General features: G+C 42.6%; 1 protein-coding gene across 1 annotated transcript; it reads left to right on the top strand.

Annotated features, from left to right (window-relative positions):
- Window positions 1-169: 169 nt before the first annotated feature.
- Window positions 170-20,926, top strand: IL17RA (interleukin 17 receptor A). Its single transcript, XM_059848106.1, has 13 exons — window positions 170-342; window positions 6,571-6,595; window positions 8,462-8,608; window positions 10,315-10,439; window positions 11,428-11,554; window positions 12,931-12,978; window positions 13,066-13,223; window positions 14,397-14,474; window positions 14,904-14,979; window positions 15,064-15,078; window positions 16,293-16,394; window positions 17,427-17,468; window positions 18,062-20,926. Exons 1-13 carry the CDS (start codon window positions 208-210, stop codon window positions 19,561-19,563), a joined length of 2,580 nt encoding a protein of 859 aa, XP_059704089.1. The 5' UTR covers window positions 170-207; the 3' UTR covers window positions 19,564-20,926.
- Window positions 20,927-22,868: the final 1,942 nt, after the last annotated feature.

The raw sequence follows: 22,868 nt of genomic DNA, 5'->3' as shown, positions 1-22,868 counted from the left end.
ATCTTTAACCTCAACCTCAGCGCACGGCGCTGTTCTCGGCGGGGAGGAGCCGCTCGGCGCTCCCGCGGCCCGGCCACGCCCAGCCCCGGCCGCGCTCCCGCCGGCCCCACACGGCGGGCGGGCCCCGCTCCGCGCCGCCCCGGCCCCTCCTCAGGTGCGGCCCCGCCCGGCCCGAGCCCGGAAGCTCCGGGCGGCGGTGCGGTGGCGATGGCGGGCGCGGGGCCGCGGCGGCTGCCGCTGCTGTTGTTGTTCCTCCTGCCGCTCCTGCTGCCCCGGCCGCCTGCCGCCGTGGCCCTGCGGCTGCTGCTGGACGCCGCGCCGCCTTTCACCTGCTCGCAGCCGGTAAGCGGCGCCGGGAGCGCCGGGCCCGGGGAGCCGGGATGGTGGGACGGGGAGCGGCCGCCCCGCTGTGGGGCGCGGGGCCGGGCTGTCCCGGTGTCGCTGTCCCGGGCGGTGTCGCAGTCCCGGGGAACACCGCACACCTCGCTGGGTTGCCCCAGCCGGGGAGGCGCTGCCACGGGCACCTCCGAGCGGCCGCGGCTGAGCGGCCGCTGTCCCTGAGCAGGATGTGAGTCTTTGCTAAGAGCTGACGTTGCCCAATGTCCTAAAAGTTTTAACCAGTTCCTTGCAGATAAGGGGGTTTTTAGGAGTGCGCGGGGAATTGAACATAACATGTGCCTGAGGTTTTTGAGCAGGCATATTTTGGTTGCCTTTTCTCGCTGTGAAACCGGCCAGACAGGAGCTGCCAATCCAGTGGCGCTATAAAAAGTGAGCCAAGCAACATGAACGAACTTTGAGTAGGAGCTCCTAGCTGGTCACTCTCTCGCGTGGTTTTGGCGATTGTTTTGGATTTTTTTTTTTTTGTTTTGGGGTGTTTCTTTTGTTTCAGATACATATAAAGAGTGTGTAGGGGGGAAGAGATCTGCTTTTGCTTTTTAATTCTGTTAACAATAGCAGTGAGACAGGAAAATGGGCAGTTGTTGTCTAAGCTGGGCAGCTTTATTTGCCCTGGTGTACTTTCACCAATCTGAAAAAGGCAGATAGTCAGGTACAGCTATAGACAAATGTAAAACAAAATGTGTTCTTTGGGGTGAAAGCTTCTATAATCTTTTCCTGTACACATTTCCTGTCTTTTTGTCTAGTCTGACACTTCTCCTAATGTTTGACTATATCCTTACCCCTGTTTTACCAGACCTCTGCTCTGCTGCCTTCTCTCCTATTTAAAGAGACCCCAAGAAAACAGACCAGTTCTGCAATTTTACTTTAGGCTGGACATTTTAGAGTTACAAAATGTAAACTTTGCAAGTCCTTGGGTGGTTGGGCTTTGTCTTGTCTGTCCCTCTTTTTTTAGGAAATGTGACCACAGTAACTGGGTGAGGGGTTCACCAAAACATCACCAGCTTTCACACAGGAGCTGTGTTGTCCTGCACTCTGGTGTGCACACAGAGCAGTGAATGCTGGGCTGCTACGTTTGCCCTTTCTATCAAAAAGCCAATTTCCAAAGTGCAGATAGACTTAAGAAAAAGGAGTCAGTTTAAGCCCAGGAGCAGCCTGTTTAAGCAGTTTTGAAGCTGCTGACTCATGTAGGAAAAAACCCCATCAACTGAAGCTGTGACAGTTAAAAACAGTTCCCCCTTCCCTTTCTGTGGGTTGTGCTGTTTTCAGTGGGTGATTTGGTAACCCTCCCAACGTGTGGCTGTGGTGTGGTTCAAAAGCAGAGCTGCAGCTGAGCAGGGTGAGTGAATCCCACTTCCTTTGTCTAGCCCACCGTGCTCAGGCTGCTGTTGCTGAGCTCTGGAGCAGGTCAGGCTGAGCCATGGCAGCTTCCTCAGCAAAACCATCATGTGGCAGAGGCTGCTTGGCAGATTAAGTGGTGGAGGGAAAGTGTTATATCAGTATCAATAGACACCTAAAAGGAAAACTAAGTTATTGTTAACAGCTCATCTTATTAAAATGCCAAAAAATGCACTTAATGGGCTTTATTCACCACCACTCTCTCAGATGTGCTCAGCTGTAGGGCTGAATAGCACAGCTGCAAATCCAGCTCTTACCAGTAACCATTGCTCATACATGTCATCTGCAGGGGCTTTTTTTCTTATGTGCAGGGAAAAAACATCCCACAAGCTTAAATACCCATCTGTTTTTTCACCATCAAGTGTTAAATCACTGTGCTGTTCTGGTGCTGTAACTATTTTGGGACATGGCATGCCTGGGTGTCCTGGAGGAAGGCAGTGGTTATAACCCTGCTGTCTTTGAGGGCTGGGTAGCTGTACATAGCTTGGTCTCTGAAATTTATCTTGCCAGCTTGCTTCACTGGAAGTCTCTGGAGAAGAATTGATGTAACATCCCTCATGAAGATGAGCCATGGTGGTGGTGCATGTGAGGACAGTTTTTCCCTGGTCTCCTTTGCAAATGTGTTCATTTTGCCCTTGCTACTGACTGACTTCTATCCTTCCCCTCTGAGTTATCTTTCTGCTGTGTAGGATGTTAACAGTAATCCATGATCAACCCATGAGTGCTGTTAAAATATTTCAGGACTCCTTGGCATGAAAAGGATTAATGATCAAAACTATTAAACTTCAGCTTAAAAAGGGTTACTGCTCAAAACTATGAAAATATTATAAAGACAACTTTAGAACTGATTGTGTTGAAGAAATTTTAACTTTTGAATTTTATTTTGCTGAGAATTGATATGAGGGCAAGATAAAAAGTTAGAAACTGTAGAGAAAAATGCTTTAAGAAATTAAAACAATTTTGTAAAAGATGCTGGTTTCCTAAAAGCCTTAAACAAATCACCCTTCAGCATTTATTCCTGTAATATTTTCATGTGTTGATCTCTGCTCCTTTTTGCTAAGAAATTAGAAAAGGGAAACTGCAGTAAACTTCAAATCATCCAAGTCTCAGAAGATACATAGAATGGTTCAAAGGTGAAAGGCAGATCTTGGAAAGCTAGAGCCCTTCCTATTCAGCAGCTACTCTTTAAAGGAATACTGGACACTTGCCTGGCTCCCAGTGGTTTCTTTCTAGTTACCACAGCATCCTGCTGGGAAATCTTTGCCTCCCATTACTTTAATTGAATTGTTATGGGATGGTGCTGTTACTCAGTTTCCCAGGTTTATTTCATTTAGATTCTTATTCTCCACAGCATATGGTCTGTTCTTTTTTTATGTCAAAAGCAAAACAAAAATCATTTAAAAAGAGTGAAAACAGTGGCTTACATATTTGTGAAAATACAGCAAGTAGACAAGAGTTGACTGTTCCTGTCCTGCTGAGAATAGTTTCAGCATCACCTCAAAATCATCTGCTTCTCATATTTATGCCTCCCATATCTGTAGCTTTGCTTTTCAGGCCTGGTTTAAGCTCAGTTGGCAAGTAAGCCCCACATGGCCCAGCACTGGGATAAGGGAGAGAATCACAAAGGTGAAAGTGAGAAAAATTGTGGGTTGAGATAAAGACCATTTGATAAGTAAAGGAAAAGCCATGCATGCAAGCAAAGGAAAACAAGGAGTTGTTTTTCACCACTTCCTCTGGGCAGGCAGGTGTTCATCTGCCTCCAGGACAGCAGGGATCCATCATGCATAACAATGACTTGTGAAGACAAACACCATCACTCTCAACATCCCCCTCCTCATCTTTCTTCCCCCAGCTTTGTATGCTGAGTTTGCTGCCTTACAGTGTCCCTGTGGGTAGCTGGGCTCAGCAGTCCCAGCTGTGTCCACTCCTAATTCCTGCACCCCCAGCCTGCTGGTGGCAGGGGTGTTAGAGAAGCAGAAAGGGCCTGTGCAAGCCCTGCTCAGCAAGAACAAAAACATCTCTGTTATCATCACTGTTGCCAGCCCAAATCCAAAAGACTGCCCCATACCAGCTACTGGGAAGGAAATGAGCTCTATTCCAGCCAAAACCAGTACACTCAACTAGGGAAACTAAGTTAAATATTTCTGCTGTCCAGAGCTTTGTTAATGTCCTCTGGATGAGCCAATGCATCAAGTAAGGTTTTGTGTTGGTAGGACCTTTACAAGGAAAAACCAACAAGTATTCCTTCAGGTGCTGAGGAGGGAGCCAGTGCAAATCTGACACTGGTTAACTTACTGTGCTGCATACCAAACTGGTCTTTTGCTCTGATTGCTTCCTGGCTTTTGAATGTCATTGTCTGGAGTTACACTTTTTGGTATAAAAGTGTGCCCTCTGCTATGCCCAGACCTGTTCACCTGGGTATTCTGCAAAAAGGAGAGGGGGGTTTTCATGGCAAGTGTTTTCTAGGATTTATCTTTCCTTGAGCTTCTTATACCTCTGCCTGCAGCGTGGCTTTATCTTTGCTTATCTTTGCTTCCTTATGCCAATAGTGAGAACTTCCTGTAAGGATGTGTTGTTCTTAGAAGCATTTTCAGCTCTTGGGTCATCCCTGTAGTTCTTTGGGGAATGGGAAGGGAGAGGACCAAGGAGTTAATTGGTGCCTTGTAGTGGGAGAATCCTTTCCCTCTTGTTGTGGCAGACCTGTTAAATGCTTGACTAACTGATGGCAGATTAAAACACTTCAGTATAATCAGCTACACGTAAAAAAGTTGCTGGCACAGCAGGTAGACAGGTTAGTGCAGGGTAGGAAAAATACATGTGTAGGTAGTCCCTTGAAAACTCTGAGTGGGGTTGGGGAAAGGTGATAAAATACTGTTGGTGATAAAATACCAGATAAAATATTGTTGGTTTTCCCCACAGAAACAGTGTTGAAAAGATAAGAAGGGCTTTAATTACAAGTGTCAGTTCTGAATCCTCATTGACAGACAGATGGCTCCTCATTGAGCTCTGGAGTTTTTACTAAATGTCAGAAAGGGCACAACAGCCTCATTAAAGCTGGGAACATCCTTGTGAATGCTTCACCTGGGATAATGGACCTGGAGGAAGAGAGGATCACTTTGTACACTGTGCTGGATCAATATTCATGTTGATCATTAAACAAAAAAGGGGAAATGCAGCATTTCCTCACTTGTCTTGTCAGCTATGACGCAGAGCACCAGCACTCAAATAAAAGCAGATGTTGCTGCTTTTCAGGCTAATAATGCCTTATATTTTTTATAAGGGCTTTGTTGTGATGCCATGCACAATAATAATTGTGCAACAGAACAAGAACAAAATGACTGAATATTAAGTGACAGGCTTTAACAAAAATCATTACATTAGAAAAAAATCCCTATGGTTTGTACCAGTTATTTTTGTTTCCATTTGAGGGTTCATCCCAGAGCAGCCACTCACTCTTTGCCCTCAGTGGAAAGCACCATAGCAGTTGCTGTGAAGAAAATAAATTAACTCCATCTCAGATAAAACCACTGCACCTTTTCACATAAGGGGCTTTGTCAGGGCACATAATTTACTTTAAAAAGTCTGATTAAGGGTCTGAAGTGTTAGGACTATTTTTTTTTTTTCATAGCTTAATCCATTCTTCCATGCAGATATTCACAATTTTTATTTTTCTCTTTTTCAGTGTTTGTAGTTAGCCAGTTTGGTTTCATTAGCATTTGCTTCTTTTCATTTCTTTTTTTCTTTCTTTTTTTTTCTTTTTTCTTTTCATTAATGAAGGATTTAGGTTGCAGGTGCTGTTTTTCAATATAGCTCTATCTTGGGTGCATTTGTGGTACAGTAATTGAAGCATGGATGTGTTTCTTGTGAAGGGTGCCTGAAGGCTGGATTTATACCTGTGTGTATTGTTGTGACTTGTGTAGCAAAAGCCTGGAAGAGATTTTCAGGTTTTATTCTTTATGTAAGCATAAGGAGCTTAATGCCAAATTTTCCTGCTTTCCTTCCAAGGAACAGATACATGAGCTGAAATGTGAGCATTGATCTCTGAAGTATTTTCATTACCAAAAAGGCACATCTCGCTTGTTCAAGCACCCTTTCCTAAAAATGTAAATATACTCTTGGACACTAAGCCCCAAATACATTTGCAGTTGACCTTAGGAAGTTGTAGAGAGTTTAAAAACCCAGCTGCCTTCCCTGCTCCACTGAAATGAATTATATGGTGGCAGTGGTTGACAAGAATATCCAGCTTTATTTGTCATGGCATAGGAAATGGGTGAGAGCAAACCTAGCCCTCCTCTTGATTTTCCATGTCAGTGACAACTTTCAGGCTTCCTTCTCACTGGGATTTTCATCCCACTAACCAAGCAAGCTGACATGCTTCTGCCTGGTGACCATGGGGGCTTCCAGTATAAACAAAACATAACTGGTAGAAGCCAGGCAGAGCCCACATAACTTGTGGTTGCTTCTTTATGATCAGAGCATCTTTATTCTTAATAAGTGTCTAATTATGATGAATTTTTCTTTCTTCAACACTGTGGTGTTTGGTCATAGGTTGGACTGGATGATCTCAGAGATGTCACATAAGTTGTGCCCAAGTTGCATGCATTTGTCTTTGGTTTTATGATTAACAACTCAGTCCAGTGTTTCCATCATGGTTAATTCTTCCAATTTGTGTGCATCACTGAAGTGCTTTTTCCTGTCCCTCTCCCAACACTGAGCAGAAGCAAGTTGCTGTCAGTTTTATTCTGAGAGTAATATTCTTGTTTCTTTCCCCCACAGGATTTAAACTGTCTCGTAAGAAATAGTAAGTAATTTTTTTTATTTGTTGCAGTTTTCTCATCAGATCGTGCGCTTTTTTTTTCCTATTTTTTTTGTTCTTTTCTTTTTTTAACTAGGTTCATACAGCATGTTTTTCCTGCTAGAATCAGAATTGTAAAGGGAAGCACTGCTATCATGCCTTGCTTTGGGAGTTTCCAGTTTGATCCATTATAAGCTCCAGCTAGAAGAGGAATGGAAACTTATGTCTTTTTTGGAATAGAGTGTAGGGGTAGGCAGTGGCATGAGTAAAACCCAACCGAACTTGTTTAGTTTCTATTTAAAGCTGGGATCATCAGTTTTTTAAGAAATGGGAATTTAAGGACAAGTTTGCCAGTAAATATTCATTACAAGCCATTGTGATAGTACTTGATGAAAAATTAGTGTATGAACTAGAATTAAAAAAGGGGCATAGAGGGGTGCAGTTGAGAGCAATTATTGTAAATTATTGGGTGTAAAGGGGTCAAGTCTTAGCAATGGCATGCATCTGAAAGACCTTAATATAATTATGGGTAATGTTGTGAAAAATGTTCTTAAAACAAAGGAAAATGTTCTGAAATTACCCGTTTGGAACCTGGAGGCAACTGGGCAGCTCTGCAGAGCTCCTTGGCTTTTCCTTGCAGCCCTTATTCTAAGCAAGCTCATTCCTGCCTCAGTGCCCAACCCTGTGTCATACTGACACAAGGATTTTTGTAGCCAGTAGTATTTTTGTTTGGCTTGCCAGATCAGGGAGAGGACTATGCTGAAAATAACCAGATTTAAAACTTCTTTGGCAGGAGAGGGTTTGGGTGGGATCATTTGGATATTTCCCACTGGCACACAGCCACTGAGATACAGCTTGACAGCACAGCTAAGCCAAACTGCAGCACCAGCATTAAAATGCTGCTTAAGTTAAATATTTGGTTTAAATTCTGCTTTATGGCTTTTGTTATGTTTTTCTGCTCTAGGGGAAATGTTGGTTTTTGGGTTTTTTTTAGTGTTCAGTACGCTCTTTGCTGAAAGGTACTTTATTCTTGTCAGGCTTTTTGTTGGTATTTTTTGTAAAATGAGCATTTGAGGATTGTCTAATTTCTCCTGAGCCTAAAGCCATACTGTTTGACTGAAGGGATAGTGCCCACTTTCCACTGTTTCCTTCACATATCCATCAAAATAGACCCAAAGTGTACTTTGGGGGGGGCTGACTGTGCTATTTTTAACATGCTCTGAGAAGTCAAATGTGTTACAAAAGCCTAAGTAGATCATGTCTGTCTGATGCCTGTCATGCCTGATTTCACTTTCTGATGACTTTACAGGACCAGCTTTCCCTAACACTCTGTTGACAAGCATGGTTCATTTTTCTGTCCAGGGAGCTCATTAATTTAGGCAAGGCATAACAGGCAATTGTTGGAAGCTGAATTCAGATGTATATTCAAATTTCAGGAGAAGCAGTTTGGTAATTAACCAAGGCAATTAACTATTGGAAGGTAATTAACTATTGGAACAATTTCCCTGGGTATGTGACAGATTTCTTTTCACTGGAAGGCTGGAAATTAGCACTTACATAGGTCTGCTCCAGCAGAAGGTTGAAGGAGACACTAAGTAAATTTACTTGACCTCTTTAGCCTGACTACACTGATTGTGACAAGTACTAACGGATTTTAAGGAAAAGAGGAAGTGGAAGTTACTAGAATAAATTCAGATTATTACAGGCAATTTACAGACTACTTCCATACTAAAAACTGCCTTTCTGAGCTGGAAGCAGTCTGTTACCCAGTTTTCCCCTCAGGATAAACCTGACCCAAAGAGAAGATCATAATTGCAATTAAGCAGAGCTTCCTCAGCCCCACTCTAAGTGTGAGTTTCATTTGCTGGACAGGCACTTGCATGGAGTCGAGCTGGCTGCAGGTTGCTGCCTGGACTCCCTCTGCTCCAAGCAGTCTCCACGTTTCTTCTGATGTTTTCCGTAAGGAGGATGGAAAACTGGTCCCTGTGCTTCAGATAGAGTGGAAAGTGGCCACAGATGGTAAGTGGTGGTTGTTTAATTTGAGCGTGGAGCAGAGGAAAAAGGTGTGATCTAGTAAGGATAGATATTGCTTTCTCTGGGTCTGGATTGAAGGCACTTGTGGTGGTAGTTCATGTTCAGACTCAGGTGTTTATTATTTCTTATCAGTAAAATAGTTTCACAACCATGAATTTGGCAGCTTTTCATTAGCAAGGCACAAAAAGGCTAACTACCTCTTGTTTCAAGGTCTTCTAAGACTAAACTATCCAATTAAGAAAGGACACCTAGATTATTTTCCCTTTTAACCCAATAACTGATCCCTGGAAACCCACAATGCAGACTTTTCTGTCCAATTACAATACATCACCCAAACCCATGAATAAGAAGGTAAAGACCAACCTGCCTCCACCCTAAAACCTCCATCTTGCTTCATATTTATTTCTATATTCTAAAATCCCAAACTCTAAATTTTCCACCCAGTGATATTACACACTTCTAACCAACTACACACCCATAATCCCAGTAATATCAATCAATTTTGGAAGCCTTCTTCACAGCCTCAGGTCAAATGCAGTGTTCTCTTGTGGGTCTGTGCCTTTAAGCACAGAAAGTTTAAAATTCTCAGCATCCAGCATTCCAACAGATAGAGAGGAGAATTATGACTTCAAGTCATGAAAGCAGATCTTTGAAATTGGAGAGGTTGGCTGCTTAATTTTGTTTGGTGGGTGTATTCTTGTCTTTGTGTGCCTTGGTAAAGCAATAATTGTCTCATTGTTGCAGCCTAAATGACTGCCAATAAGTCACATTTTCTCACTGTCCAAATATCTTTGATTGTTTGTCTGTAAATGCTTCCGTTGCATACTCTTGTCCAAAGTTTTGCACTGCTTTGAGACAGAATTAAACACATTCATTTCTTCCTTCTGCTGGGGCTGTGTCTGAGGGCTGTAGAGTTATGGTCTCTAGCTATGGTAGTGTAGAAGCAGGTGTGACTCAGGTAACCCAGTCATTGAACTCACCTGTGCTTGTCAGCTCTCTCCCTGGGACTGTGTGTACCAAAATAAAGGCATGTTTGCTTTGGCACCCAAGATGCACAAGGCAGCTTTGAGAGAGCTCAGCACAATGCCACATCTGTGGAGCTGCCAGGGTGTGTGGAGAATGCAGTCACCTTCTCCTCTGCCCCTTCATTTGCACAGATGTAGCTTTGCCAAGGTAATTAACTATTGGAACAATTTCCCTGGGTATCTGACAGATTTCTTATCACTGGAAGGCTGGAAATCAGCACTAACATAGGTCTGTTTCAGCAGAAGGTTGAAGGAAACACTGAGTAAACTTACTTGTTCTGTTTAGCCTGACTACAGGCTACCTACTACTTAGGTGCTTTGGCACCTAAGTTGCACGAGGCAGCTTTGAGAGGCAGAGCTCAGCACAATGCCACACCTGTGGAACTGCCAGGGTGTGTGGAGAATGCAGTCACCTTCTCCTCTGCTCCTTCATTTGCACAGATGTAGCTTTGCCATGCAGGACAGCCTTTAGGCTGAGTGCTGTTAGTCAGCCCTGCAAGCTTGCTTTTCCATGGCCACTTATCTTTATGTTGGGATCCTCAGCACCTCAAAGCAGTTAGACTGGCAGGGCTAGGCACAGTAGTGCTCTCTGTGAGGGCTGCAGCCCCTCCATGTGCAGAGGAGAGAAAGGTGAACACATTTGTCCCTCTGTCCCTGTGCCTGCAGCCAGCATCCGCTGTCTGGAAGGGGCCGAGCTCGCCGTCATGCAGGTCAGCAGCAATCAGCAGATCTGTGCCCAGTTTGACTTCCAGAACAATTTGCCTCTTCAGGTCCGTCCCGATGGAGGCCGGGTGAGTGCAGAGGGCTCCAAATTACATTTTCTAGTCTGGAATTGTTTCTGCTTTGACTCTTTTATGGCAAGGGTATTGATTAAAATCTACAGGCTGCTTAGAGTCTGTGTTGGACTTGAGATCTGCTGTCATTTCCCATTTCTCTTTCACTCTGCCTATCCTTCAGGTGGGCTGCTTTTAGTTGCCTGGCATGTGTCGTCACTTGGGAAATTGCTTAAAGCAAATAATTCTAGGGGTTCTTGCATTCTGCTTGAAGGCATGACTTTGTATAACTTTTAAACTCAACTCTTACTATTGCTTCCACTTCTTTTTTGTACTCTCTTGTTGTGGAGGAAAGCACCAACCTTGGGTTGGTTCAGATTACACTCCTTCTAGGAAACTCATCAGAAAAGTGCTGAGCATCCACAACAGTAAGGAATATAAACAATAAGGAGTTCATTCCTTAACCACACACATTTTGGCCATGGTTACCTTGCCACTTATCAAATACCAATCTCCCAGAGTGCCTGTCCCATAATTTGCACAGCATTGCTGATGCAGAAAACAGTACAGATTTAAGAATATATGTATGGAATGGCCAGGTACAGAACTATATATGTATAAATGCAGTTCTAAATGCTTAGCACTTGCAAAGTCCTATGAAATTCATACTAGACTGAAATTTCCATCTTGAAACTGCACATTTTATTCTGGCTTCCTTTCAGTTCAGAATGTAGTTTGGTGGACGTTCCACACAATAGTTTGGCATAAAACTTGTATCAGCTCAAAGATCCCAAGAAAAAACTAATTCTAAACAGAAGAATTGAGACAGACAAAGAGATGGGTATATTTAATACACTTGAGTTCCAATTTTTCATAGTCAAGCTTCAGTTAAAGGGTTACATGGGATGAGGGAACACAGTGGAACAGGGCCAGGTCAGCTGTTAATTTCAGTGCTTAAAGAACAACATTGTCCTTTAAAGTCCTTGTGGATGTGTTTTGTTTTCAGTGGAATTTCACTTTTGACCGTTTTGAAGTAGAACCTGGCCAGACTTACCAAGTGACTGTGTATCACCTGCCCAAACTGGGTGTAAATGGAGACTACAATTGCAAGTCCACGTCTCTCACAATGCCTGGTAAGAGGTGATTTAGTTCACTTAGGCCTTGAGTTTAGGAATGTGGTTGTTTGTGGACCTGTGGCAGGAATGTGGGGGTTTATGAACCTGACATCACTGCTGCTTTTACTTAATTTAAAATCTTTCAGAGCTGCCCCTCTGCTTGTGGCAGCTGGAATTACAGGTCAGAATTTCCAAATCAGAAATCTGGCTTCTAGTACTAAATCCTAGACATGTGAAGGTCAATTTCAAAGGCACAGTTAAGCATAATTTACCAAGGAACTTGGTAGTGCTGGGTGCCTGACCCTTTCTTGTCAATGTGAAAATTTTCCTATCACTAAAAGAATTTTTACTGTGCTCCCCAAAGTTGCTGAGCATCTGCAATCCCTCTGGCTGCACTGACTGCTTCATAAATATTTGGTGCTTCATACAGATTTTGAAAACTGGTTCTTAACTTTTTTATTAACTTGCTCATATTTGTCGACCTGACTTTGTAGTTATAATGTGGCAAAGTGTGGAATGTGTCAACCAATGTGAGCTGGAAAAGGAGAAGGGAGCACTTCATTTTCAGCCCTCATACTCTTTCTTCTGCCTGTTCACACTAAGAACTTCCTGGCTTTTATTCTCTACTATTCTTCAGAAACCTAATGCGTGGTGTTAAGCTCAGCAGCTGCAGGGAGCTTTGCTGGTTAGAGCTTACACATGAATTACACAGACAGTGTAAATTCATAGAGTTTAAAATTGGTAACTTCGCAAGTTGGAAATTTGAGATATGAAATGTTTTATCTCAACTGTCTAAGCAGGGAGTTGTTCCTTTTCCTTTGTCCAAACCCTGGAGGAGAGACATAATTTAAGGCTGAGAGTTGTAAATCCCACATTACTAAATGTTGAATATGTAACTCTGGATTTAACTCTGAAGGAAGTCCCAAAAAGCAGGGCCAATCTGCTAAATAAAGGGAATCAGAAATGTGGAAGAGTGTTTTAGGATTAAGAAAGATTCCAGACTCCTGATTTTCCTGTGTCAGAATGCTTTTGGAGGAATCTGTTGCTGAGGTGTGATTACAAGGCGTGGGGATGAACATGAGGTTTTAATTCCACTGTTGTTACCCTTTCTGCACCAGTGTTACATTATTGCTGTACTATTAAGTGTGATATGTTTTTGGTCTCATTCAATTCCTCTGTTATGAGAAGAAAAAGAACCAAACACACCATGACATCAGTGAGTGGACTGGACACCAGTGCTGTTCTTCTACAGAATTTTGCCACTGCTTTAGAACAAAGGTGTCTACTCATTTAGGAGAGCTTGGTTAGGTCTCTGACTTCTGATAAAAAAATGTGGTTTTTTCCTAAATGGAAGTACAATGTTTCTGACTGGCTACTGATGGTCTTTCTTGCAGACTGCAGGGATTCTCTGATGAAAAGAACCATCCCATGTATAAAGACAGGTAAAAATATTTGAGTCATGTAGACGTGGGTGCTCTGTTGGAATATTTGACAGTTGAGAAACGTGGGAATATCTGCCCTACTTCCAGGCAGCTTGTGGGAACCCAGGATCCAGGGTGAAAGTCTAGATGATTCAACTCTGCTTGTGAGCTTCCACCCATGGATGGAGCCGGCCAGGTACCAAATCCATGTGGCCAGTTACCAGGATGAGAGGAGGTGTAAAATGATCACACAGGATTTCACTGAGGTAAGTCCCTTCCCAAGTCATACCTGCTCTGGAGATTTAGGCAAACATCTAAAATGCTTGTTAAACCAGGACATTTGAACAACAATTTTCAAGGGATTATTTTTTAATTGTCTTTGGAAAGGGGAATTTGGTAGGTAAAAGATCAAAAAAGAGGTTTTGTAATGCATGAAGCAGCCTATAAACACCTGCAAAGTCAAATTTTCTATTTGACTATCTGGGTTTTATTACCTTTTTCAAGCCAGTGCCTGGGGAGCTAAGACTAAGCAAATTACCAAAATTGAACTGCAAAGTTTCAATAAATCATTGAAGTACTTTATCAGAGATGATCACATGAAGGTGTTAATTAAATCTTTTATATCAAGAATGAGTGATTTACTAACAGATGCTTCATTCAAGCTGAGAATCAATTTCTGTAGGTATTGCAGTCTGTGTTGCTGAGAAGCTCAAAGTGTCCAGACTGTGCTCCAATATAAAAAATGTTTCCCTTCAGGCATTTGAAGGAGGAGAAATACTGAATATTTGGAATCACTCTCCACCCTTCCTTGTCTGAGGGCAGAAATGTTGGCATTCAGTTTGTTTGATCTTTTCCTTAACACTTAAAACCCTTAGTGCTGCATGCACTGATATGTTTAAGCTGTTACTGACACTGATGGGACAGCTGTGTATTTCCCTGGTGGAAGGGAATGCACCTTATATTGGAGTTTGTATCTGCTAATCACTGTGAAGAATTAGGTTATCCTGTTATTGACTGTGTACAGCAGGTAGCAAGGGCAACTTACTTGCCTGTTCTAGTGTCAGAAGTAGTGTTGGCAGCTGCTTTTAATAAAACAGGGAAGCTTGTTAACGTTTACACATTACAAAGCTGAAGACATCTACATTGTTAAGAAACTGTAAGTTTAACTCCTTTGAAGTTGTACGAGGTACATCCCTCATTATCTCCTGTTACCTGTGCAATCTTGGCCTGCTGTCTTAATTGCATTGTCACACAGGACAGCTGCAGAGATGGTGGCCACATCCTTTAGCCATTCTGTTCTCGTGGGCTTCTTGTTCAAAAGGGAAAAAATAGCTTCTGCTTCTTTGGATCACTCCATTTTTTCATGTCAGCTTTTTCTTTTTTTCCTGCTTTCATTCCGTTTTCTTCCTTCCCTTATAACTTGCATCTGATTTCTGCAGGATGGACTACAACAGCAAGTGAATGTCACAATCAGAATAGAGAACAACATAAAAGTTTGCTGCAGATACAAAGTACAGGTAGGGTGGGATCACACTGTTGTCTCTGTGTCCTTCCTTCTCAATCAGCACCTTAGGAATGTCAGGAATTTTTTTCACAGTGTTTTGTTCTGAGATTGGCTAATCTGTAATTACTTGCATCAGGGAAATATTGTGGCTGAAAGATTTTTTTATGTAGGTATTCTCTGTAGTCAGTGGCTTTTCCTTAGTACAGGGCTGCCAAGTCAGAGATTATGGAAGTGAGAATAGCAAATACACAACTTCAGGAGCTCACAGCCTTTGTCATGTATGGTGTAAGAATTCTTGATTAGTCTTGTTTTCTGAAGGGAAATGGGAACTCTGTGTCTCTCTCCTAAAATACAAGGAACATTGAGGCAGGGAGAAAGTAAATCGGGGAACAAAATTTCTGTTAGGAATAACTTCTTTTTTCTGGATTCTTTTCAACTGCAGATTCAGCCATTCTTTGCAAACTGTGGCACAGACTGTCTGAGACACTCTGCTTCCATCCCATGTGAACCAGTTCCAAGTGAGAACCACTTCTCTGTAAATTAGATTCCTATTGTTTTACAGCTGAGAACTGAATTTTTAACATAACTCTTGTCTTTTGCAGGTACAGAACCATCGGGTAAGAAGTTCTTGCAATACCTTGAAACTTTTTTTGCTGCTCTTCTCCTGTTGTGTAGAATGAGAAACAATCCTTCCTGCAAATGACCCAATGAGCAGGAAGTGTCCCTGTTGGAAATTTTACATTTGAAAGTAGTGCACAACCCATAGGTGGTACACAGGAGGTGCATGAACTGTACCAACCATATTGGGAACCCACCAAAGCTCCCACTGAAACCTCAGAGGATGTGAAGATCAGAATGTGGCAACCACTTGGTAACAAAACACCAAACCAATGTTTTGACCTCACACCCTAATAGTGCTCTTGGTCTGGAACATCATGTGAGGGATGGAGAGTTTAGGTCATAAGGGTTTAACTGTTCAGGGATTTCTTTGTTCAGGGTCCCTCTTTTGAGCCACCAAGCTCACCCAGCCAGGTATCATAATCAATATATGCAGTAAATCTCTCTAATGGAGATGAGAGCCTGGTGTCTAAAATTTCTTTAACAGTCCCCTTGTAACACTGAGTTCAGAATTAATTGTGCTAAGAATGATTTCACCATGATTTAATGAGGCAAGTATTTGTATGCAGTGTGAACCTTAAAGAGCAATTTTTTTCAGAGACACTTCACTTGCATAGAATTCTTTGAGAAGCAGTTTTGACAAGAAGAGTCTTAATATAAAATACTTTCTGTCACTTTGCTCAGTGTTAAAAAATTTGCATAATATAAAGCAGCTTTTGGAGAGAATAGCATGCATATATTCATTTTTATGAATGTCAAGATAACTTATGCATAATGATTTGACATCTTTTTTTTGGCTGCAACACCTGTAAGGATCTTTTGCCCAAGATTAAAAAAAAATTAAAAAAGGAAAAACACCTGTAAACTGAAATTCTTGACCCAAAATAGTGATTTTGTAGGGTTTTTTTAAGCTAGATTACATGAACAACCAGGACATGGGTGGCATGCCTGTCAAAGCTGGGTAAACATTGCTATTTAGAGGAAGGTTCTTGATCTGTGTTTTCAGTGTGCTGCACATATGGTTCTTTGTGTGGAGCAAGTTTATGGGGTGCAGCAGCACCATGCAAGCAGGAATTGGTTTGGAGAAGTGGATTATAAGGGGAAAGTACTGGTCTACTCAGCAAAGCCAGGGTCCTCCTTCCTTGGCTTCTGCTGCTCAGGGACCTGCTCTTTGTTGAAACTCTGTGTCTGAGGAGTGTTTTTTGTTTTGCAGATGATATGATGATATGGCTCTACTGGTGTATCACTGGGATCTCTGTGTTACTGGTGGGGTCAGTCATAACAGCTGTGCTCTGTATGACTAAAAAACGAGCAGGTGAGGCTCATACCAGCCAGGAAGAAAAAATCCAATGCTAAAGAATATTTTTTTTTACTCCTTCTGTACCTATTCCTATTGTGGTTTTGTTCCTTGCTGTTCTGATGCCTTGCCACTGAGATAATGCCTATGAAAACATCTTCTGTTTTACATTATGGGACTTGCAATGTCCTATACCATCCACTAGATAAGTAAAGCCTTCCACAGCTTATCCTCTCTGATGCTCCATGTTCATAGCACTTCACAGGTCATGAGGGGAACAAGGAATTTTGTAGTTCAGCCTTTTGTTTCCTGCAGATTTTTGCACTTTTTTCCCCTGCATTGCATAAGAGTGTTGCAGGACAGAAGCTTCCTGTTTGGCCACACTGTAGTCTTCCCCCTCTTCCCCAGAGTCTCTGCAAAATTAATTTTATACTATTGTGAGATTAGATAAGGTTTTTCAATTGAAGTGGAAGGAAAAAAAAAAACCACAGGACCGAGACTGACATCAAGCAACTTGGAAAACTGGGTGCTTAAGGGATATCTCCTGGTTTTCTGTGCTGCAGCCATGAGGCAGTTATCTCAGGGAAGGTGTGTAACTCACTGCTTGCTTTGTTTTCTTTTTACATGAGAGGAAGAATTGGTAATCTTTTGGAAAATTCCTTAACATCAAATTTGTCTGTAAGATGCAGCTAGGGACATTTTAGTCACCTCTTCAGAAAGGCTTCTTAAGAAAAAGATATATTTCAAAAGCTCCTTCTCCTTAAAGAGAGGGCACAGAGCAGTTGGGGATTCTGTGCTTGAGACTACCAGGATTTGGGGGAGATGGTGAAAGTTCTTCCTCCTCTCAAAGGAAAAATACAGAAGAGCTGGCTGTAGAGGAGTCTTTATTCATTCAGTATGTTTTTTTATTAGACTTCTCCCTCCTTAAAGCTTTATCTCCCTACACAGTTAAAGATTTTTTTTTAACCTAATCTGTGGAAGGTGGTGTGATTTTAAGCATTTAATCTTACTTCATGTTTTCAGAACTGACAGTGACTCTCTCTCTTCCAGGGCTCCAGCGAGGGAAATGCAACCATGACAATTTGCAAGCTGGTAAGAGGCCACCTGTGTTTTTTCAAGCACCTCTCATGCAGGTTTCGCACAGTTGCCCAGAAGGGGCTTTTGTAGGCTCTAGCTACTCTATAGATGCTTCTTGAAACCAAAAGTTAGCCTTAGGATCTTCCTGTTTAGCTAAAAGAAGCTTTGTATATGGAATTTGAAATGCTGTATTTGTGAGATGGGAGGTGATTGCTTTGGAATGTGGGGAGACTTTTGACCCAGCCAAGGCTGTACTAGCAGAAGAAGCTTTGCTAATCATCTAGGCCATAGCAACAACAGATTTGGGGTGGGTGCACTCAGCTCTCCACTAGAGAATACAGTAATATTTGCAAACCTCTTGAACCTGCTGCAGTGTTTTTGTGAGGTGAAAGTTGATGAATCATCTGGGCATTATCATAAATCACAGCTTCACTGTGTCCGTACTTTCGTAATAAATTTACAAAATTAGATGTTGTCTACATACATTGCCAAAATAGCATTAAAGCTTAAAAGTTTTGTTAATACCCTCCTATGCTGATTAGTGCTGACTCACACCATTACAATTTGGGGAATGTGGCTGTAATTAATATTTTTCTGTCTTCCATCAGCACCGTACACCGAGCTGCCCCTGCCGCCCTTGAAGCTGCGGAAGGTTTGGATCGTGTACTCTGCTGATCACCTGCTCTACGTGGATGTGGTGCTGAAGTTTGCTGAGTTCCTGATGACAGTCTGTGGCACTGCTGTGGCCTTGGATCTGCTGGAGGACCACCACATCTCAGAGCTGGGGCCCTTGCCCTGGCTCACGCGGCAGAAGAAGGAAATGGAAGAGCTGTCTTCCAAGATCATCATCCTGTGTTCTCGGGGCACCCAGGCCAAATGGCAGGCCATGCTCGGGAGTGACCCTGTGTGTCTCAAGCAAGATCAGCAAAAGCCAGTGGGAGACCTGTTCACCCCAGCCTTGAATCTGATCCTGCCAGATTTCAAGAAGCCAGCCTGTTTTGGAATGTACATAGTTTGCTACTTTGAGGGAATAAGTAGTGAGAGAGATATACCTGATCTGTTCAATGTCACGTCCAGATACCAACTGATGGACAAGTTTGAGGATATTTATTTTCGGATTCAGGATCTGGAGAAGTTTGAACCTGGGCGGATCCATCGAATCCAGGAAATCACAGCTGAAAATTACATCGATACCCCCAGTGGGAGGAAACTGAAAGAGGCCATAGAGAAGTTCAAGAACTGGCAGACTGAGCACCCGGACTGGTTTGAGAGTGAAACCATCTGCTTGGATAGTGATGAAGAGTTACACTCCCTGAACAGAGAGAGCCAGGTGGATTCACTGCTGAGTGAGCCAGGTGGAATTGTGAAACAGCAGCTGCACCTACGTGAGCCTGACCCTGGCTGCTGTTACACCATCAGCCTCCACATGCATGAAGGTGAAAGTACAGGCTGCAAGCTGCAGCCTCAGCTTAATCCATGTGGGGATCCAAATTCCCAGACTGTGGTCCTTCCTATGGATGTTCCTCCAGTTCAGGTAGTGGAGCCAGTCTCTTCCATGGAAGATAGAAATATACTCAGTCACCATGTGCTGAGCAATGAGGACTGTATGGAAGGAGTTCCTCTTCTGGAGAGAAGCTTTCCAATGAGGAATAATGTCATTCTCCACGATGGCTCTGAAGCTTCAGCAGCTGACCAGAGTCCTGCAAACTTGTCAGATGACCTGAGTGACCATCTGAATGGACTCATGTACCCTCTTTATCAACAGAGTGTCATCCCTTCAGAGCCATATCTCTGCCAGGGGGAGGCTGACCAGCAGCACCAGCTGGTCTTTGATGACCAATGCAAAGACCAGAGGCAGTCAGTGCAGTCAGACCAGGGCTACATCTCCAGATGCTCCCCTCTGCCTCCTGAGGACCTTCTAGAGGAGGAGGAGGAAGAGGAGGAGGAGGATCAGGAACAACAGGGGGGCTTCCATGAACTCTCTCCAGAGGTTTTGAACAGTCTGAAGAGCCTCCAAAAGCAGCTGTTTTTCCAGGACATTCAGAGGCACTCTAGCTGGAGCTATCCAGCAGAGGTGATGGACATTGAACAATCTTTGGAGGACTCTTAGGCTCTGCCTGGGACCTGCCCTGTTTGAAATACAGGGATGGAAGGTGGTCCCATGCAGAGCAGTACTGAGGCTGCATTCCCAGCACTATCCTTGTCCTTGTATTGTAAATGGCTTTGTGCTGGGATCTTCCTGTGCTGCTGGGATGCAGCACTGCCCAGCAGATGTGGAATGTTGCTTCCAGTCTCTGTGGAGAGAAGCCAGGAGTATTGGCCACCCCTGTGAAAGAACAGGCAGTGGTTCTGATCCTTGGGGAAAAGCATTACACTGAATTCTCACCGATGGGTGGCAGGAAAATTAATGTGGCCCATCCACTCGTGCCTTCAAAATGCCCTCCAGCTGTGCTGATTCTATTGCACTGGATAAAAGTCACAAGCATGGTTTAGAAAATAGGTTTAGATAACATGGTGACATTTGCATTGCCATTTTAATACACATTTTGAACATTTCCTTGTAAATAGTATATTAAAGACACGTGCCTTAAATTTCAGCTAGATTAGGGCTGTCTCTACCTGGTTGATAAATGTGCCTAAAGATTTTTTTTTTATTCCCCCACTCATCATTCATTTGCAGCTGCATTTCCATGGTCATTCAGAAATCAAGTGGAGTAGCTGAGAATAAGTGGGATAAATGCTTAAATTGAGAGCCTCCATAACTCTTCCTGCCTCTCTACTGGGAGAGAGCAGCAGCAGTGGAGGGAGAAGAGGAGGCCAAGAAATGGAATTTGGGATTTTTTTACAGTTTTAAGAAATGTGGGGCTGAATACAGAATCAGGGGAATCTGGTGTATTCTGTGACACACTGCTGCAGTGCTGTTTGCTTTTGGATATCTTAGCACCAGGAAGATGTGAACTGAAGATAAAGATAGTGACACACAAGGAAATAAAGGACTATTTTGGACGAGGAAAAACTGTTTCCTCAGCAGATGCTGTTTTAGAGTGGAAATTATATCTGAGTTAAGGGAGGCTGAGCAAAAACAACTGTAAGATATACTTGTGTGGGTTTAAGCTCCAGCACAGGTAGTTCAGGTTAACCACAGTGAAATGCTGAACAGACTAAGGGATTCCTCTTCCAGGAGCAGTGATGGTGAGGCTGGCATTTACCCTGTTTCTTATCACTGGATAACAACCTGTGAGATGGAAATGCATCCAGGCCTTTCTCCTTTGTTGCCTTCCCGTCCATCTAAGTTTACTTGTCAAAAAATCTTTTCTCTCACCTTTTTTAAAATCTAATGTCTCAGAAAAGAATCTATTCTTTTGTCTTGCAATTTGTTTTGTATTGTGTGTATTTTATAATTTTGTGTTCAACCTCTGGGGTTTTTTCCTTAAATTAAAAACCAAGAATACTTTTTTGGCTATAGTCACTTATATACTTCTGTGTCCTCAATTCTGCCCAACTCCTTATGTTGAGTTCTTAGTATTTGTTACAGGAATCTGAGGCAAAACTGAGACAGAACCGAACTGGCTCATGAATGTCAAAATATTCCTGCAAAGCACAACATGGAGATGAGCTGGACAGAGCTGAGGGCCTGCAGCCATGGGAAGTATCCCTACATCCCTTCAAAAGGAGTGGTAAAGGAATTGTTTGTAATTTCCGTGCAGGACTCTTGGGACAGCTTAGTAACAAAGAGACAGTCCCTGCAGAGATCCAGGCTTAAGGCTGGGAGCCTTCCTGCTCCAACAGGAATCCAATCTAAGCCAACGGGAGCTAAGCAAGAGGCAGCTGTGATCTCAATGCTTCTCCAGTGAGAACCCATTTCCCAGATTATGTCAGTAATTGCCATCTTGATGATCCCACTTCTAAAAGTTTCTTTTATCTTACAGCAATTAACATGTAAATCTGTTTTTTTTTTCCCATGAGTCTTTTTCAAGTGGTATAAATTCCTATAAATCACTTAAATAGGAAGCTCAGAAGTGTCATCTGAATTTCCTTGCCTTAGTCATTCCCTTCTCAAATAACTCCCTTGGTGTTACAGCTCTTAGAATTTGCTTTCACTTACAAAAAGTTTGTTTGAAGGGAAAATCCAGACACTATTTCAGCAATCCAGTGTGAGGAAAACAAGTAACTTAAACGCATCTCTTGGTCCCTATTCAATAGAAAATCAAATAGCCCAGCAAGAATCAAAGGAGGAAAAAAAGGAACAAGATCAGTCACAAGTTTCTAATTTTATTTTAACAATCTTGCTTTTTAAAAAATACAAGTTCTGATTAATGCCAGGGGGATGCCAAGTGTCCATCAGCCACAGGCCTTGTCTCTCACTTCCATTTCCCCTCCTGGGAGTAGTCATCTCTTTTGTCAGGATAGCAAACAAAGAGCAGTAAAATGCTAAATAACTGTGTTGTGTAACAGAATCCCAAGGGACCTGTGTCTTAGTATGGCACAAATTCATTCAGCAAAGTGTTACTGACCTGGACTAGTAATTTAATGTTGGCACAATGTACAGGAGTTGTGCAAGGTGCATCAGGAGAGGTATTGTTTGCACTTTGGTGGTACCACCAGCTCTCTTCTGCAAACAGAAAAGTTTAAGGAAGCAAGAGCTCAATTACCAAAGAGGAGGGAATTCAAGAGGAGGAGCAGGTTTATAAACAAGAGATTGAAGATGTTTAAATGTTTTTTAATAGTAATTGCAGGAGCAGCAGAGCTGCCCTTTTAGTTGCAAGGGGGCTTCAGTATAGGCAACTACAAGAGCTTTAACACTCTCCAAACAGCACATTTCCTAACAACCTAGAAACCATGGCACCACAAAGAACAACTTTTTCTACAAAGGAATTCTATGCAACACAAGTGTCATTTTGCAGGGTCATGTGTCCCAGGCAACTTTTTCATTCATGGAAAAATCTGAACTGTGAGTTCACTGCCAATGGGTTAAGAATGCCATGGCCAGATAAATTTCAAATATGCCATTTTTCTCAATAATGTCCTAACTGGAAAAAGGCACTCACTTTTGAAACAGCAACTTTGTTATGGGCTATGAAAGGGTACTGAAGTAAGACTCATTAATAATTGTGCTGTGATTCTTCTGATGTCTCAACTATGCTCATGCTTCAGTGTATTAGGGATTAGCACTTTGGTGCTATTGGGAACTTGGCCATAGGAGTAGCCAAACATAGTTGGTGATGAAAAACTTTTTTTTTTTTCCTTCAGCTTGTTTTTGGCAAAGTTGGTTGGGGATTCTTTTTTTTCCTTTCAGCTGTTTGACTGAAGAATGGAGTAGTCCTAGGTTCAGGTATCACCTTATTCTCTCTTGAATAATTATTTCTGAGCTTCTACTACCTATTTAATGCTGAAAAAGGAAGATGCAAGGAAACA

The sequence above is a fragment of the Haemorhous mexicanus genome, chromosome 5, assembly GCF_027477595.1.
Source record: "Haemorhous mexicanus isolate bHaeMex1 chromosome 5, bHaeMex1.pri, whole genome shotgun sequence".
NCBI lineage: Eukaryota > Metazoa > Chordata > Aves > Passeriformes > Fringillidae > Haemorhous > Haemorhous mexicanus.
The sequence above is the reverse complement of the archived record's forward strand: the minus strand, read 5'-3'. Positions and strand labels throughout refer to the sequence as shown.